General features: G+C 35.9%; 1 protein-coding gene across 1 annotated transcript in view; it reads left to right on the forward strand.

The window, feature by feature from the left end:
- LOC107092093 (neurobeachin-like) overlaps positions 1-15,477 on the forward strand; it is a 238,477-nt gene that overhangs the window by 81,478 nt on the left and 141,522 nt on the right. The window contains exons 13-20 of the mRNA XM_015386380.1: positions 529-697; positions 9,230-9,309; positions 11,661-11,723; positions 12,424-12,521; positions 12,945-13,037; positions 14,883-14,991; positions 15,082-15,163; positions 15,249-15,372. Of these exons, the coding sequence (XP_015241866.1) occupies positions 529-697; positions 9,230-9,309; positions 11,661-11,723; positions 12,424-12,521; positions 12,945-13,037; positions 14,883-14,991; positions 15,082-15,163; positions 15,249-15,372 (818 nt within the window). The remainder of the gene's footprint in view (positions 1-528; positions 698-9,229; positions 9,310-11,660; positions 11,724-12,423; positions 12,522-12,944; positions 13,038-14,882; positions 14,992-15,081; positions 15,164-15,248; positions 15,373-15,477) is intronic.

The raw sequence follows: 15,477 nt of genomic DNA on the forward strand, positions 1-15,477 counted from the left end.
CAAACTAAAGACTATAGTAATGAAATAAGAGATGCTTTGTATGACTCCTTTTAAGAACTAACCTGGTTATGTTATATTTTAATAACATTTATCAATGAGTCTCTCCCCAGTATTTATGTGTCATTTTCCTGAAAAGAATCACATAGTTACATTTCATTGTATTAAACTAAAAAAGGGGAATTTATAAGTGGTCTGACTCATCTGTTGTCAAAGCTCAAATTAAATATTCATAACAGCTGGGTGTATAAAAATAATGACTATAAAAACAACAGTCAACATTCACAAAATGCTGTAAAACTTACTGGTTACTTGCATCAAAAATGTTAAATGAAAATGCACATTTTAAATGTACTTTGCAATTAAATTTTGGGTTTATCCCTTATCTCCTTTTAAAGTTTGAAGGTTTTTGCCACCTGCTAATCTCCATTCCCAGTGTGATGGATTAAGTATTTTAATGTTTAGATTACCTTAGAGTTGGAACATTAATGAATATATATATACTTTTTTTTTCTTTTAATCTCTTTCCAGATTCAACTTTCATTATACACATACCTTTCTGCTGAGTTTATTGGTACAGCTACCATCTACAACACAATCCGTCGAGTTGGTACCGTACTTCAGCTCATGAATATGTTGAAATACTACTACTGGGCCATCAACCCCGCAGACTGCAGTGGCATCACTCCAAAGGGCCTTGGTGAGCATATTTGTTTTTGTGGATGTTGGTGAGTTTCTTTCTTTCTTTCTTTTGTTTGTGTTGTTTTTGTTTGGTACTTCTTGTTGTTTGCAATTTGCTGTTTTTTTTAAACTTCTTTTTTTGTTTTGTTTTGCATAATAAAAGGGATTGTCAGTACTTCTGATTATTCTCTGCTTATTAGATCACAGTCCTCCCCATTCCACACCTTAAAAAAAAAAAGAAAAAAAAAAGAAACATATTTATTTATAGACATTTTTGTGTAATTTTACAGTTTTGATTATTAATTTATTAATAACTGTAACCAGGGGTTATAGTGAATGAATAATTTATTTAATCAAAGGTAAAAATCACATAAATGATGGTCAAATGATTATAACGGACAATTTGCTCAATTACAAGGTTTTATTAACGACTTACCTTTGAGGCTGGATGTTTAGACCGGCTGCAAATCCAAGTTGTCTTCACCATCAGTAAATGTCATTAACTTGGTTTGTAATTCAAGCAGAGGTATTAACAATTAACCAGAAGGAAAATATATGTCTCTGTCTATTCAAGTTGTTTACTCAAAAGAAGTTGATTCAGCTCTAAGAGACAATCGGTCACCGTTATAAAATAATCACAGATTACCAGAGTTAAAATAATGTCACTTCGATTTAACCTGATAATCCCTGTCACAATATTATTAGCTGTGTCCAAACGTCAACCCTAACACCTAAATCACTATATAGAGTGGGAACTATATAGTGGACTTTAAAGTGAACTCAGTTAATTTACCATTCGGACAGATGATCACTACTTTTTGCTCGCCCTTAGTCACGTAACTCCACCTCCCTGCACTGTGCATCTGCCATCTTTGTTATTTGACCAGGGCAAAACTGGGTCATAAAAAAATTATTTTGGGTCATAAAACTAGCACACAAGACGACATACCAACATACGACAAATGTAAGTGACTCATGGGGAAACAGAAATAATCGGATGAAGAAATAATCAGTAGAGAGATATAGAGGATTTTTCCTGCCAAAAAATCAAGAGCACAAGTTTTTAATTAGAGAGCAGAATTTCCTCTACTTGTAATGCTCGCATCAAAACTTCTGCCTTTTCTCAAATATATATTCATCTCCATCACATATTTGTTTCTGCTCTCAGATCTAATGCTTCTTGCAGAGATATTTTCTCTACTGTTTTACTTCCTTCTCCCCGCGCACAAACCAGTTTCTGCTCAGGTCAAAAGCTACGTTTGGAAACCTGTTGAGTTGGATTGTCTCCTAGTAACCTTTCCAGCCAATAGAATGACTGCCTTGCTTTCTTCTACTGAGTTTGCCTGTTACTGCTTACTGATAATAACATTGCTTGAGGGAAACCTGAAGGAATCTTATTTCTGTGTTTTTTAACAAACCCTGGAGAGTTGTAAGATTTTCCAGTAGACAAAGCTCCGGGTCTAGCGGAATCTCTATTTCTAAAATATTAGTTAGAATAAGAATATCCTGCCTGAAGGGCATTACCTTTGTAAATTCACCAGGTTCGGTGAAGAAAAGTTCCCACATCAATTATTGACAAGTTAGATTAAAATGGGTGTAGTTGATCTAAAGGTAAATGCTGTCCCTCACCATCAGCATTTTCTCAATATAGAAAGTTATAGTCAATGTACCTACAGTAGTTTTTATGTCTACTAAGACACTATTCTAACATAAATCAGTCAAAGTTGTTTATCAGTTATGATGTCAGTTTTGATTCTTATTAAATAAACCTGGTTTTGGGCCATCATCAGACAAGAGGTGATACGTCTTAGAGATCAATATAGGATATTTTCACAGAACAATTTTTCAATATTATTTTATCCAGCTAAACTATGGGCTAGTTGTATTTCTTTGTTGTGTTTTTTTTTTTTCTTTCTTTTTTTTTTTTTGATCTTTCTAAGAACTGATCGAAATCAACAGTGGAATTTTAGCAAGAAATTTCTGAGTGAACCAATATCAAGAACTCTGTGCAGTCACAATCCTGTTATCAAAGTGTTTATCAAAGTCTTAATCACTTCCTAAATAACTCATCTGCACATATAAAGGCTTTTCTGTGAGGTGGTTAGGACTATGGCCAGAAATTGGCAGTAAGGAATACACACTAGTATGATGTTTTGTGTGGGTGTTAAGTCTATGAAACGTAGCCCAGTCCAGTGACTGGCACACTAAGTCTGTGAAACAGCACATCACCAAACAGGCTGTAAAGGAAAAGAAAGTGTCCTTGAACTGTCATTCTGTTTCTGGAAGCCATTACTCTTTTCAGAAACTACCCACTTTCTAATATAGGGGCTGTTTTATATCGGTTGTGAGACCCCACTTTATGCTGCACCAAGGCCCACTGAAATTTATGTACTGAAGGTTAGAACTTGACAGCATTGATGTAATACTCTTCACACAATCAAAGTTCAGTTAATCTAATAGAGACTTTTTTTTTCTATGTCTCCACTTGCATTGTTCCTGCAGGTAATTTTCAATTGTATTAATGTTGCAGTTAAATTAATTATTCTCACAGACCGTGTAAGAACTGGGAGAATACTGCAGATTCTTAGATGTTATGAATTTGATTTGTTAAAGCAAAATAATTCTGAATTGCTCACTAATAGCTGGAAAAATTCCTGTAATAAGCAGAGTAGGGATAATATTAACATACAGAGGCAAATGTTTTCTTGAATGAAACCATAGCAAACAAATTAATAAGGTTTCAAGAATCTTTTATATATTTTTAATCTAACAGAACCCAAAGGAATCACAAGGATATTGCCATTTATGCATCAAAATGTTTCCTCCTAACCTCAATCTAATTTTCAGTAAAAAGATATGGTCATTATGATTGTTAAGGTTGTGGAAGTGCTTTATTTGTATGCAACAAACGAGTAAAAGGAGGAAAAAAGAATCAGGTTTTACCATACCTTGTCAGCAGATTGCCTATTAGAACTGATAAATATCATGTGTTTTTTTTTGTTGTCACCAATAACTGCAGTGATGAGTGGGAATCAGTTATTTGGCTGACATTTTTGTGTGAAGTCTGGAGGCACAGTAAGAACTCAGGAATGTCTTAAACCATGAGTAATGACCTAGGGTTTATTACAGTGCAGTGACTGGAATGATTGAATATATCAGTGAGGATATTTTCTAGGGTGTTCCACTATAGTGAGCAATGTACATGTAATAAAATAAAGCTAAAACAAGCCAAAAAGTTGTAAAAAAAAAAATAAATAAAAAATTAACTCCCCAACGCCGATGTTCCTGCTTTTTTTTTTTCACAAAGATGTGTAAGATGTCTGCGTACCAAATTACCGTTTCTTTACACTAATCAAAATTGTCCACAATGCCTTATTTCTCTTCCCCAACTAAGAGTTTTGATTAGGAGGCAAATTACATTCCTGATTGTAAGCGAAGGAGAAAGGAACCACAGCTGGGGATATATCGTAAAATGGATCACATTCCCGGTGTACATTAGTCTCAGACTGCCTAGTTTCATTCATCTTTGCTCGCCTGGGCAGCTCACTTTTTCTCTCTGTCCTTCCCAGTAGAGGAATGCCCAAACAAAAACACACACACACACCCAAATACACACCCACACACACGCAAAGAGAGAGCCAAGCAGATAATGAAGTGTTGAGTTATAGGCCATAGAGAGGACATTTAAAAGCGATCTCCCCTAGCTACACATTCTTTATCTCGAGGTGCATCCTCCTCCTTTTTTCTTTCGTTTTTCTGCAGCTCTTAATAGAAAGTGCTATCAAATTAAAGCCATGTATCATTTGGTTTGAATGTAGAATCTGTCCCGGCAGTCGGGTAGATGCTCAGTGTTCAGTTTCTCTTAGACTGTGACTTGAATCCATATCCAACACATTATCTAATTCTTCGCTATTCAGTCTCTAAGCTGGTTCAGTTTTACCAAAAAATGTGTAATGAGGTGGGCAGCAAAGCTTCTTTGCCAGTCAGCACATTTAGATAAAGCTTCTTTTGTCTATTCCGTAAAAGTTCAAAAAATATCCACTGGACTTGGTTTCCAAGATTTGAAGACGTTTCGCCACCTCTCTAGGAAGCTTTCTCAATTCAAATGTCTTCTTTTGTCTAATCTCATTTTAAGGACAGATCGATAACAGACATGATACTGTAGATTCCAGAGATTTTCCTTCAGTACTTTTTTTCCATTGAAAGGTTGATTTAAAAAATAAAGGAAAGTTGTTGATTGTACACATGCCTGTGATATTGTGTTCTTATTACATAATATTTACATAATATTTAGTCAGTTCAGTTCAAAGAAGATGCTCCAACCCTGAATCAGTCATATTAATTAGAAGAAGTAAGCATCACTTGTATATTAAATGTCTCATTTTATGGTTTTTATTAAGGCTTTTAAAGTCCCCCTCCACCGAATATGTATGATGAAATAACGCACTATAGATTATAAGTTTGTTATGAAATATCATTATTTTCATTTTTTTTTTTTTTGTCTTTTGCACTGGAGAAAAACACATGCTTTTATAGCAAAGCCGCTTATATGCGTGTCGTCCATTTCACTTGTGTGGCCCACAAAAACTGGGGTGGCCATATCACACCACTTCTGAACAAAGACCTCTTTAAGCCAAAAAAAAGATTTTACCAACTTTGGCTAAACATTGGCTAAACAAGGGAGGTTTCTGCACTCTGCAGATTACCTGCTAAAAGAGCAATTTTATAGGACAGGGAGAGGCTGATGCTCAGACAGGAGAACTCATAATGATTACTCAGAGACATATAAACCAAGTGAAATGCAACCTTTTGCATTATTTTGATGAAGGAATAGCATTATAACATAGTTAAAGTCCAAAACGTTAATTTTGCATAATTTAGGCCCTTTAACTAAACCAGAGCTGCAACAGTTCACAGAAACTATGGTTATTGTAGATATAATTTGTAGTTTTGAACTCATGATTTGGTTTGATTTTGGTATGAAAAAATGGATGGATCCCTCCCTCCCTCCATTTTTCCCTCCCTAACAAAATTTTAACATCAAGTATTAGCGTTTCATATTGATGGATTTTACCTCAGAATAAAAAAAAAGGAACAGGAACATTAGACAAAAAAAAAATCTATTCATTTTTATTTTATAGTAACATACTCAAACAGACTCTTCATAACAATTACCAAAACAAAACACTAAAATAGAAATTAATCCAAAAAAATATAATTTTTTTTTAAAGTTACACCAACTTCTTTTTCATTTCAATAATATGTATAATTAAGCAAATTGTGTGTGTCTCCAGTTGGCTGGTGGAAATATTGCTTCCTTGGGGTAAAAATAGCTTTATAACCCACATCTGGGGTCTTGATCTGATTTATGTTTGTGATGGTCTGAGCAGTCAAAGGAAGTTCAGGCACAGGTTTAGATCCAAAAAAGTCCTCTTTTTTTTGAACCCAAAACAAAGAACTTGGGTCAATAAAGGACAAATTACAAAGTTGGGCCCATAAAAGAGGTTGAAGTAACAGAATGTAACTCAGGCTAACAAAAAGACCTACTAAAACAAACAGACCTGCTACATGAGACAAAGGGGAAACTTAAATACTGGCTGATCAGGCCACATAGAAGATTCAAAGGGGGAAACACACAAAAACCTTACTGAAATTAACAGCAAAATCCCATTCCCCCCCTCTTGGTGATTAGTAGTGGTGTAAACCAATTTGCAGCGTCAATAGGCTGGCTCCACCCCTTCTCCACCTCTGTTTTCCTGAAGGACTGGAGCAGCCGGCACTGAGGTGACTCAAAAAAACAAACAAAGATTAAATCAAGCAGAACATAACAGTGTAAACTAAAATGTGCGCACTTATTCTAGAATACAGTGTTATGCCTTTCCTTACAAAAATGATTCTGTAAATTAAATCCTAAATGTAAAGAAATCCCAATATAAATTTAATGAGACTGGCTGACCTAGTGTGTGATGTGATTAAATGTGACCACATTCGGGTGGCTGTAGTTGCAGCCATCACAATGTTATATCCAGCCTTAAATGATTTTAATGGGTTTAAATCAGGTAACGTGCAGACTGGTCAAAATGGGGGATGTGTTGTTCAGGAAGAAGTGCTTTGTCATCTAGGTGTTGTTCACTCCACTGCTGTCCTGCTGAAATATCCAGTCATCACCACACAGATGAGGGCTTTCAGTCAAGATGAATGCCAGCTGCAAAATCTTACATTGCTAGACATTTTTTGACACCTGCATAACCCTAAAATTATGTTATCTGTTAAAGGAAAAAATCTCTCCCTAAATAATAGTGGAGCCTCCTTCGCTGTCCAGAGCAAACAATCATCTGTAATGGGATCTCAATCCCCTTAGAAAACAACAACAGTGCTTTCTGTACCATTGAAAAGTCCAAATGAGCACATTTGTGAAGTGAAAGGGAACTTGGTTGCATTCTTTAGGTCTGGTTGTAATGGTTAGTGATAGACTGTTATAATGTTAAAGGGTGTTGGGTTTATACTTTAGCTTGTTAAAAGCAGAAGCTTTTGATTATCTGACTTTTCTTCGTCCACCATCATTATAGTGAACCGAGCAACCAGAATTTAAAAAAAATAATGTAATGGCAATCTGGGATGTTTTGAGTTGATCTGTTTTCCCTCTATTGTTTTCTTTTCTCACTTTGATAATGTTTAAAAATCCAATGCAGGAATAATGGTTAATAACATTCTGCATTTAAGCCATTTTAAAATAGCACTGCAGTATTTCTGCACTTGAGTGTCACAAAATGAAAAGCTCATACCTACTGTACAACTCTTAGTATTAATACATGTGTTATTACATCCCAAACGCCTTTCCCTGCTATTTCTATAATAAAAACAATGATTTTTATTACCAAGATCACAGGACGTTAACATATAATAAATCTTTTTAGGCACAAAGGTTATTACAAGCATAAAGGACGAATGTTATTGTCTCGGCTTTATTATCATTCATAAGCCGCAATAAAATTCCTCTAATAATCACATGTACATAAATAGTTTTTTTAATAAACTCGTTCTTCATGTGCCTTTGGGATGAAGGAATTAAAGTAGTCTGAACCTGAAACAAGGGCTGTGCAGGGTTTGTGATCATAATTGGTTGTGAATAACTTAGATGTGGGGGCTGTCGTAATAATGTTCTTATCATCCCTTTCATGTTAAGCTTAATCCATTCAGTTAGGTTTCCTCTCTCCTGCTATTAATCAGTGTCGGATTGCAGGAGCGCTTATACCTTCCTCCTCCCACCTCAGGGAGCCTCGTCATTGATTACATTGACCGGCAGAAGTAGCAGGATAGTCAGGTGTCTGCTGCCCTTATATCAGGCCCCTTTTTAAATAAACATGTGTTCAGTTTTGGCAGAGGTTGGAGTTTATCAGGACTTGGAAGAAGTGGAGTGAGAGCTCAGCAAAGGGACCAATGTTCTCTGAACTGCTTCTTGTTTTTGTATTTAACCCGACTAACATCGTATAATAGCTCTGCATTGTCAGAGTATTTTCTCTGTCTGGATGTTTTGTTTGATACATGGGAGGGACATAAGATAAAATAACCTATAAACAAAGAAATATGGCCAGAATATGTATGGAAAACCTTTCTGTAACAGTGAGACTAAAGGTCATGCTAACAAAGGTCATGCGTTTTATGTTTTTATGTTTATATAATAATTATTTTGTTGTGTTTGTGTTTGTTTATCTGCTCGTAGTTATAGCTTTGTGCACCTGAAATCATTTTTTTAAACAGAAAAGCTCGACATTTTAATGAAATGAAGTTTATCATTGAGCCAAAAGCAGCAATGAACAGATATTAGACATGATAAAAGTCATGACCCAAAATGTACCTTGATTTTCATATGATGCACACACCTTACATCAAACTTATCAGATATATGATCTTCTGTGGGTTTATAGGAAACAGATATTGATCTTACAAATTTTGAACTGACCTTAAGCCTTCAAAGCAATTACAGTTTCTTATAAGGTGATATTGACCACTAAAAGGCCATGTGTGAATCATATGAAGGACCTTCCCAGTAATACTCCAAATGGCCTTTGCTTTCCTTTAAAGAAGGGAAGCCCATCTCCCGTCCCAGAGGGACAGTTTCCTGCCTTATGTAGATATTTCCCTGTCTCTACACTCCTGATTTGTATTGATGACTGGTTTCTTGAACTGCAGTAAATTGCACCAGGTGTGTTAAAACAGAGAAACATCCTAACCACGAAGGTCCAATGAGGACGGACCTTGGACGCTCAAATTTTAACATTAATTATGCTGAGGTTAATTCTACAATATGTATTTCTCATTACCAAAGGAAGAGTAATGGTAAAAAGAAAAACTAGGTTAGGCTGCTGTGACGCATTTTTAAATGTAAAGTTTCTAAACCGAAGGTTTTATCTCAGAAAGTTCCAAGTTAATCTGCATTTCTTGACATGCTCAAAGAAAGCTTTGAAAGAGGACTTAAAAATTGACAGCAGAAGAAAAATATCTTCTTTCTCTTTTTTCATTATTCCGTTCATTTTCTTTTAAACCACAGATGGGCCGAGGCCAACCCAGAAAGAAGTAATCTCTCTGCGGGCGTTCATGCTTCTCTTCCTCAAACAACTCATTCTGAAGGTATATCCCACCTGTCTTCATACATCAGATTCCCCACATGACTGCACTGAGAAAAATAGGGATTTTGTCTTTGTTATCCTTTGAAATGGTCTACTGTTCTGTTCCTCTGTTTTTACCAGTTATCCTGGAAATGGGACGCTCTTATATAAATCTTAGTCACATATTTAGCTATTGATTATTAATAAGATACATTAGCTTTTTGCTGTGCGTATATTTCTTTGGTATTTTTTTTGCATTGATCTTCTTTATGCTTCATTTACTGAAACAGAAAGTCACAAATAAATGCATGTCAATTAAGAATGGGACTTAACCAGTAAAATAATCCCAGCGCAATATTCTTAACACAATCAGTGATCACCCAACAGCATTTCCAACCTGGATGTGTAAATTGATTTATTTCTGTGACTCGTGCGCATCTACAAAAGATAAGATATCCATTGAAAGACAGTTAAATATGCCTTATTAATGTCAGTGGGCACATTGGCTTAAGACAGACAGAATAGTGCTCAGATTAAAATTTGTTACAACCAGGTTTGCTGAACACTATCTCAGAACTTCCAATACGTCGAGACATTGAAGCTCAGCAAAGAACAGGAAGCTGAGGGTAAAAATCAAATGGGGCTCATCAAAATATACTTTTTTATGCTAATTTCCCATTTCTGCTGCATTGATATTCAGAATTCGATGTTAATACATGGATTCACCCTGCCTTGTATCAGTGGTGATGTTGGTGTAATTGTGTGGGTTTTTTTTCATAGCAGACCTAATGCTCCTGAGTACAGTTTAATTTGCCACAGCCTGCTTAACAATTGCTAATGGCCATTTCTATAGTTTGCATATCTTTTCATGGCAACCTCAACAGTGTTAGGCGTCGTGTTACACATCTCAAAGGGTTTCAAACTATTCTCATAAACATGAAAATAATTACACTCTTCTCCATTGGCGACCACAATTTTAATGCAATAGAGCAGCTTTGTGATATGGGGGAACAGGGGATTCCCATTGTTGATGTGTTGCTGAGAAATCCACAGCAAACACGGGACGCTAAAATGTAAATATGGTCCAAACTCTCAGATGTGTCTTTTTGACACAAAGTTGAATCAACAGCACTGTCCTCAAAGTCAAAGCAAGCTAAAAAAAAAAAAAAAAACTAGGAAAGTGAGCAGTGAGGACATATTTTTTTTAAATGTCAGTGTCTATACATGAACATGCAGAAAATGACAATCCATTTCATAATAACTCAATAAATTTACTGTTGTCTATTCCAAACCGGACTTCTGTGGTCCAGGTGTAATATTAAACCCTAGCACAGGTTAACTTGGTTTAGAAAGCAGGTTTGTTCTCACAAAGCATCACCTGTCACTAACTAACTTTATCCTTTTTCTAAAGCTATGTTTGCTACTGTTTTCCATAGACTCAATTTTGTAACTTTACACCAAGAACAGAGCTTAAGTGGTATGTTAATTTTAGTAGGTTTACATATTTTTGTTTAAACATGAGTTAATGTGGTTCAAGTTAATTGTATGTTTTAAAAGAATGTGAGTAAAAAGTTTAAAAGCTGGTTTCAGAAAAAAAAAAGGGCTTTGAGTCACAAGATCTAGTGAGTAGTGTTATATGCCTTTGTTAAACAAGAGCTGAGTCTGTGTACCTGAATGCAGCTCAAAAAATGTAATGTCTCTGCCCCCCATTTATGTCTCTTACTATGCATGGCGTAGTGCCAGCTGGAAAAAGCTGAGATGCTAAATGGAAAACCCAGATCAGGGCAACAGATTTACAAGCACAGAGTGTAAAATAGATTTTTATAAGACAATTAAAAAACACCAGTCCGTGATTGTTTTAAACTGGCCCTTCAAACCCCAAGTAAGTGTTTGGTTCAGTTTTGGGCTGAGAAATCTCTGACTTTGTACCAACAACAGATATTGGGTGTGAAGTTTCTCAGTGACGTCTGATACATTGAAAAGGCTTAAAGAATGCAATCAGTACCTGGGATAGGTTAAAAACACTCCTATAGGTGACTGTTTGTTTAGACAAATCTAGAACAGTTTGGGGCTTTAAGTTCTTGCAAACATTATAGTACTGTTTGAAATGCTATTTCACTCTAATTTGTTTTAAGTATTTTATTCCAAATGTTTAACTCGAGAAAAAAAGATCAGCTCTCAGCCCAGTCAAAGATTACTACATTGAGATTTTACAACTTAGAAAAGCTTTTAATTTTCTTTGTTGACATGCTGCTATTTACAGAATCAATACCTAGGAGACTTTTGTTAGACTATTATTGTATATCTTTTAGACTATCCTCCTTGTGCATGATGCAATCTATTGTATTACGGTACTTTTTGCTTTTTTTTTAGGATCGAGGTGTGAAGGAGGATGAACTACAGAGCATCCTCAACTATTTGCTAACAATGCAGGAGGTACATGTCTCTTTCTATAGCTTGCCACCATCAGTGTGTGAGTGTGTGCGTGAATGAATGTAGTGTAAAGCGCTTTGGTCAAGTCTACTGACTTGATAAAGGCGCTATATAAGTACATGCCATTTACCATTTACCATTTCTATCTTCAAGGGGATTCACTTTGTGTTTTATGCCACTCTCCTGCCCTTGGCCTTATTTTTTACACAGAATTTTTCTTCCATCAGCAGTTTGTTTTAACTAGCAACTGGATTTTGTGTGCAATGCACATTCTCAGCCATTCTCTGTTTGCAATAGCTAAGCTACGGATTCTGCAACCTTTAGTGATAAAACTGCAATTCCCATATTTTCTGGACCTCTACAGATTAGGGGATTTTTATATTTGCCAGTACTTCTATTGATAAGGGGATTAAGGAACTGTTTGCCTACCTAGAACATGAACAGTGACATATACCTCTACACCTAAAGGTAGGTAGAGATCTTCCCTGAGTGTCAGATTGCATTCTTTATGGTGAAGTGCAGGCCACCAAAAAGCAAGATTGTTGGGGAAGTTTAGTGCATTTCCTGACTCTTAACAAATGGGAAAATATCTTCTAGCAAGGCTTAAAGCAGCTGAAGAAACTGCTGAACTCTATGTGCATTATTTACTTTTCATTTTCCTTCTTTTGTCTCTTACTGTGCTTCTATAATTTCTTGCCTACAGGACGAGAACCTGCATGATGTGTTGCAGTTGGTAGTAGCCCTCATGTCTGAGCACCCAGCTTCCATGATCCCTGCTTTTGACCAGAGGAATGGAATAAGGTAAGCCCCTCAAAAGGATGCAAGATGCATTACTTAGGCACACATAGGGATTTGATTAAATACATCTAAGCACTGTTTACCATTACTTTGAATTTGTATAATAAATGAGCACAAAAACAGTCAGTATGTTGGATAAAACCGAATAGAAGCTTGATACATTAACTCATTGTTTTCACAATAATGGATGATCAAATTTGCCTCATGTTAGCTGAGTTGTAGAACATACATTAAGACCGTGCCTGTTTATTCAAAATAAAAGATTACTGATGCATTTATTTGGACCTCCATATAATACTATGCAGATTTGCTCTAAAAGAAAGAGGCTGTCAGCCAGCCAGTGAAGTGCCTCTTCATCAAGAGGGCTACAGTTAAATCTCTCTAGACCATGCTTAGAGGCTAATTTGCATCATGTGTTTATTCCAGGGTAGTCTACAAGCTCTTGGCATCAAAGAGTGAAAACATTCGTGTACAATCCCTCAAAGTACTTGGATACTTTCTGAAGCACTTGGGACACAAGTGAGTAACCACAATCAGCTATGAATCAGACTGTTTATTAGACACTTAACTTTTGTTGTAATCAATCTTTTTTAATTGATTGGTTAATGAATTGATGGTGTTTGTTGCCTTTACTGTATCTATCCCCTTGGCTGGTAAATTCCTGCTTCTTCTGTATGTCCTGCCATTGAGGAGTACCAGGCTAAAAAATGTCCCTGCAACTATTGCTTTCCTCAACATCCTTAACAATTAATTGAATGTTTTTGTGTGTTTGTTTGTTGTGTTTTATGGAAAGTCTCATCTTGTTATTTATTGTTGCAGCTTAATGTATGCTCTATAGATTTAAAAAGAGTTAACATTAATTTAGGAAAATAGTCTTTTTGTTTCCTGTAATTAATGACTTAATCCATCTGTCCACTGTTGCTGCATGTTTGCTAAGAAAGGACTTTGCTCTGGAGATCATCAATGTGCCTTACAAGTTGCAATGTATATAATTAATTACAGGTCTATATATAAAAATATTAGACTGTTTTAATTATGTATTTCTGAATATAAATTGTAATTGTTGGTGTCATATATAGCCTGCAGATAAGACTAAATTAAGCTTGTTTATGTAAATAAACTGAACCGAAGTCTTTATATTGAGCTTTTTTATAATTTCCTAGTGCAATTGGAGGAGGCCCAAAAGACTGTTCCAAAAATGTAACACTAGAAAGTCAGCAGATCAGGTCATGAAGGATAAGAACTGCTGTTTTAAATGAAGGTTTCAGAGTAAAAATAGAGGATAAGTGGTGATGCCGTGCTCTAAGCAGTGGCCAGGGAGGGCTGATGCTAAATGGAAAACAAGGTGAGGCGTAAGGCTTTGTTACACTTCTGCAGGCAGAAATAAAAGCCTTGTTAATCTCCTCATAGTGTTTTATTTTCAAGTTATTTTAGAAGACAATTTTTTCATTGATATTGTTTGTCATACTGATCTAGTTGAAGTGATCAGTGTTTGTTCTTGCTTTGGTAAAAAAAAAACGAAAGAAAAACAAAAACAAACTGTTTCTTCATACAAATGGTGAGTTTTTCGAGAACCATATAAGGTACCAAAGCAAAATGTTTAGTAGAGAGATATTTGTTAATTTTTTCTTGGGGTGTTTATTTTATTTTCCTTCCTTTCCTTCCTTGTATTATTATTAATAAAAATATGAAAAAAGCTAAAATAATAGAAATAAATATGTGATATTTTTAAACAGAGTCTATGTTTTCTTAAAAAATTATTAATATAGTGTTCTTTTATTTCAGCGCAGCTTCATTTGAGCCTTAAATGTCGGCTTAAAATATGTTCAGTCAGAAATTACATGTTATTTTCTATATCGTCTTGTGAATAAAAAGCTTCACTTTGTTTTCTCTACATTCTTTTAACAGACATGTACTGTACAGCACATCAGTAAGCTACGCATCATAAGTGTGCGCTCCTCTTTAAAATTTCCATATTTATGCAGCTGAAAGAGTAGCTACTCTTTTCCTAAGTGCCCAATTTCCAAGCTTTACAAAGTGGGGGAAAAAAAGTCGAACAAAGAAGCTTTGGCTGACAGCCTTTGTTATTCAGTTTGTCATAGTTGAACCTATTCACCTGTAGTATACCTCAATATCTTGAGCCACTCCTGGTGACAGGCTAACTTCTTTGTCCTATACACCTACGACAAAATTCACCCAATTTATGACAGCTGGCGGTTTTCCTGACACTTGTCTCTAGAGTCTGACTCCCTGTGGATGAGCTTAGGGAGGCAAGCTGATGGCACTCAGTGATTTGAGTGGCGTAGGAAGTTCCAAACACACTGCTTCACCGTTCTGTCTGTACGTGTGTGTGTGTTTCAACAGGAGGAAGGTGGAAATCATGCACACACACAGCCTTTTTTCTCTGCTGGGCGAGAGGCTCATGTTGCACACCAACACTGTGTCTGTTACAACATACAACACCCTTTATGAGGTAACAATACATTTTCTTTTCTCCATAAATGTTAGGTCATTATAATCTGAGTGAATGTGATGAAAGTATTCTCAATACTCCTCATTTCAGATTTTGACAGAGCAGGTTTGCACGCAGGTAGTTCACAAACCTCATCCTGAGCCTGATTCCACTGTCAAGATTCAGAATCCAAGTAAGCTCTTTGGGATTTGGAGGGGTATCCAACAGTTATTGATACCGAGAACTGACAACGGATTTTTATATGCCTGTCTTCTCAGTGATTCTCAAGGTTGTCGCAAATTTACTGAAAAGCTCCGCCCCTGGCGCAGAACTAATGGAGGTTCGGCGACTCTTCCTTTCAGATATGATAAAACTCTTCAGCAGCAGTCGAGACAACAGGCGGTGAGCAAACTTTGATCACATTTATCTCACTCGCTTTATTAGCTATCCGTCTGATCAGTGAAAGAAAAGAGAAAAGGCAGAGGATCAATGAAATCTAGATATAGA

The sequence above is a fragment of the Cyprinodon variegatus genome, unplaced genomic scaffold (genome assembly GCF_000732505.1).
Source record: "Cyprinodon variegatus isolate N-32 unplaced genomic scaffold, C_variegatus-1.0 Scaffold367, whole genome shotgun sequence".
Taxonomy (NCBI): domain Eukaryota; kingdom Metazoa; phylum Chordata; class Actinopteri; order Cyprinodontiformes; family Cyprinodontidae; genus Cyprinodon; species Cyprinodon variegatus.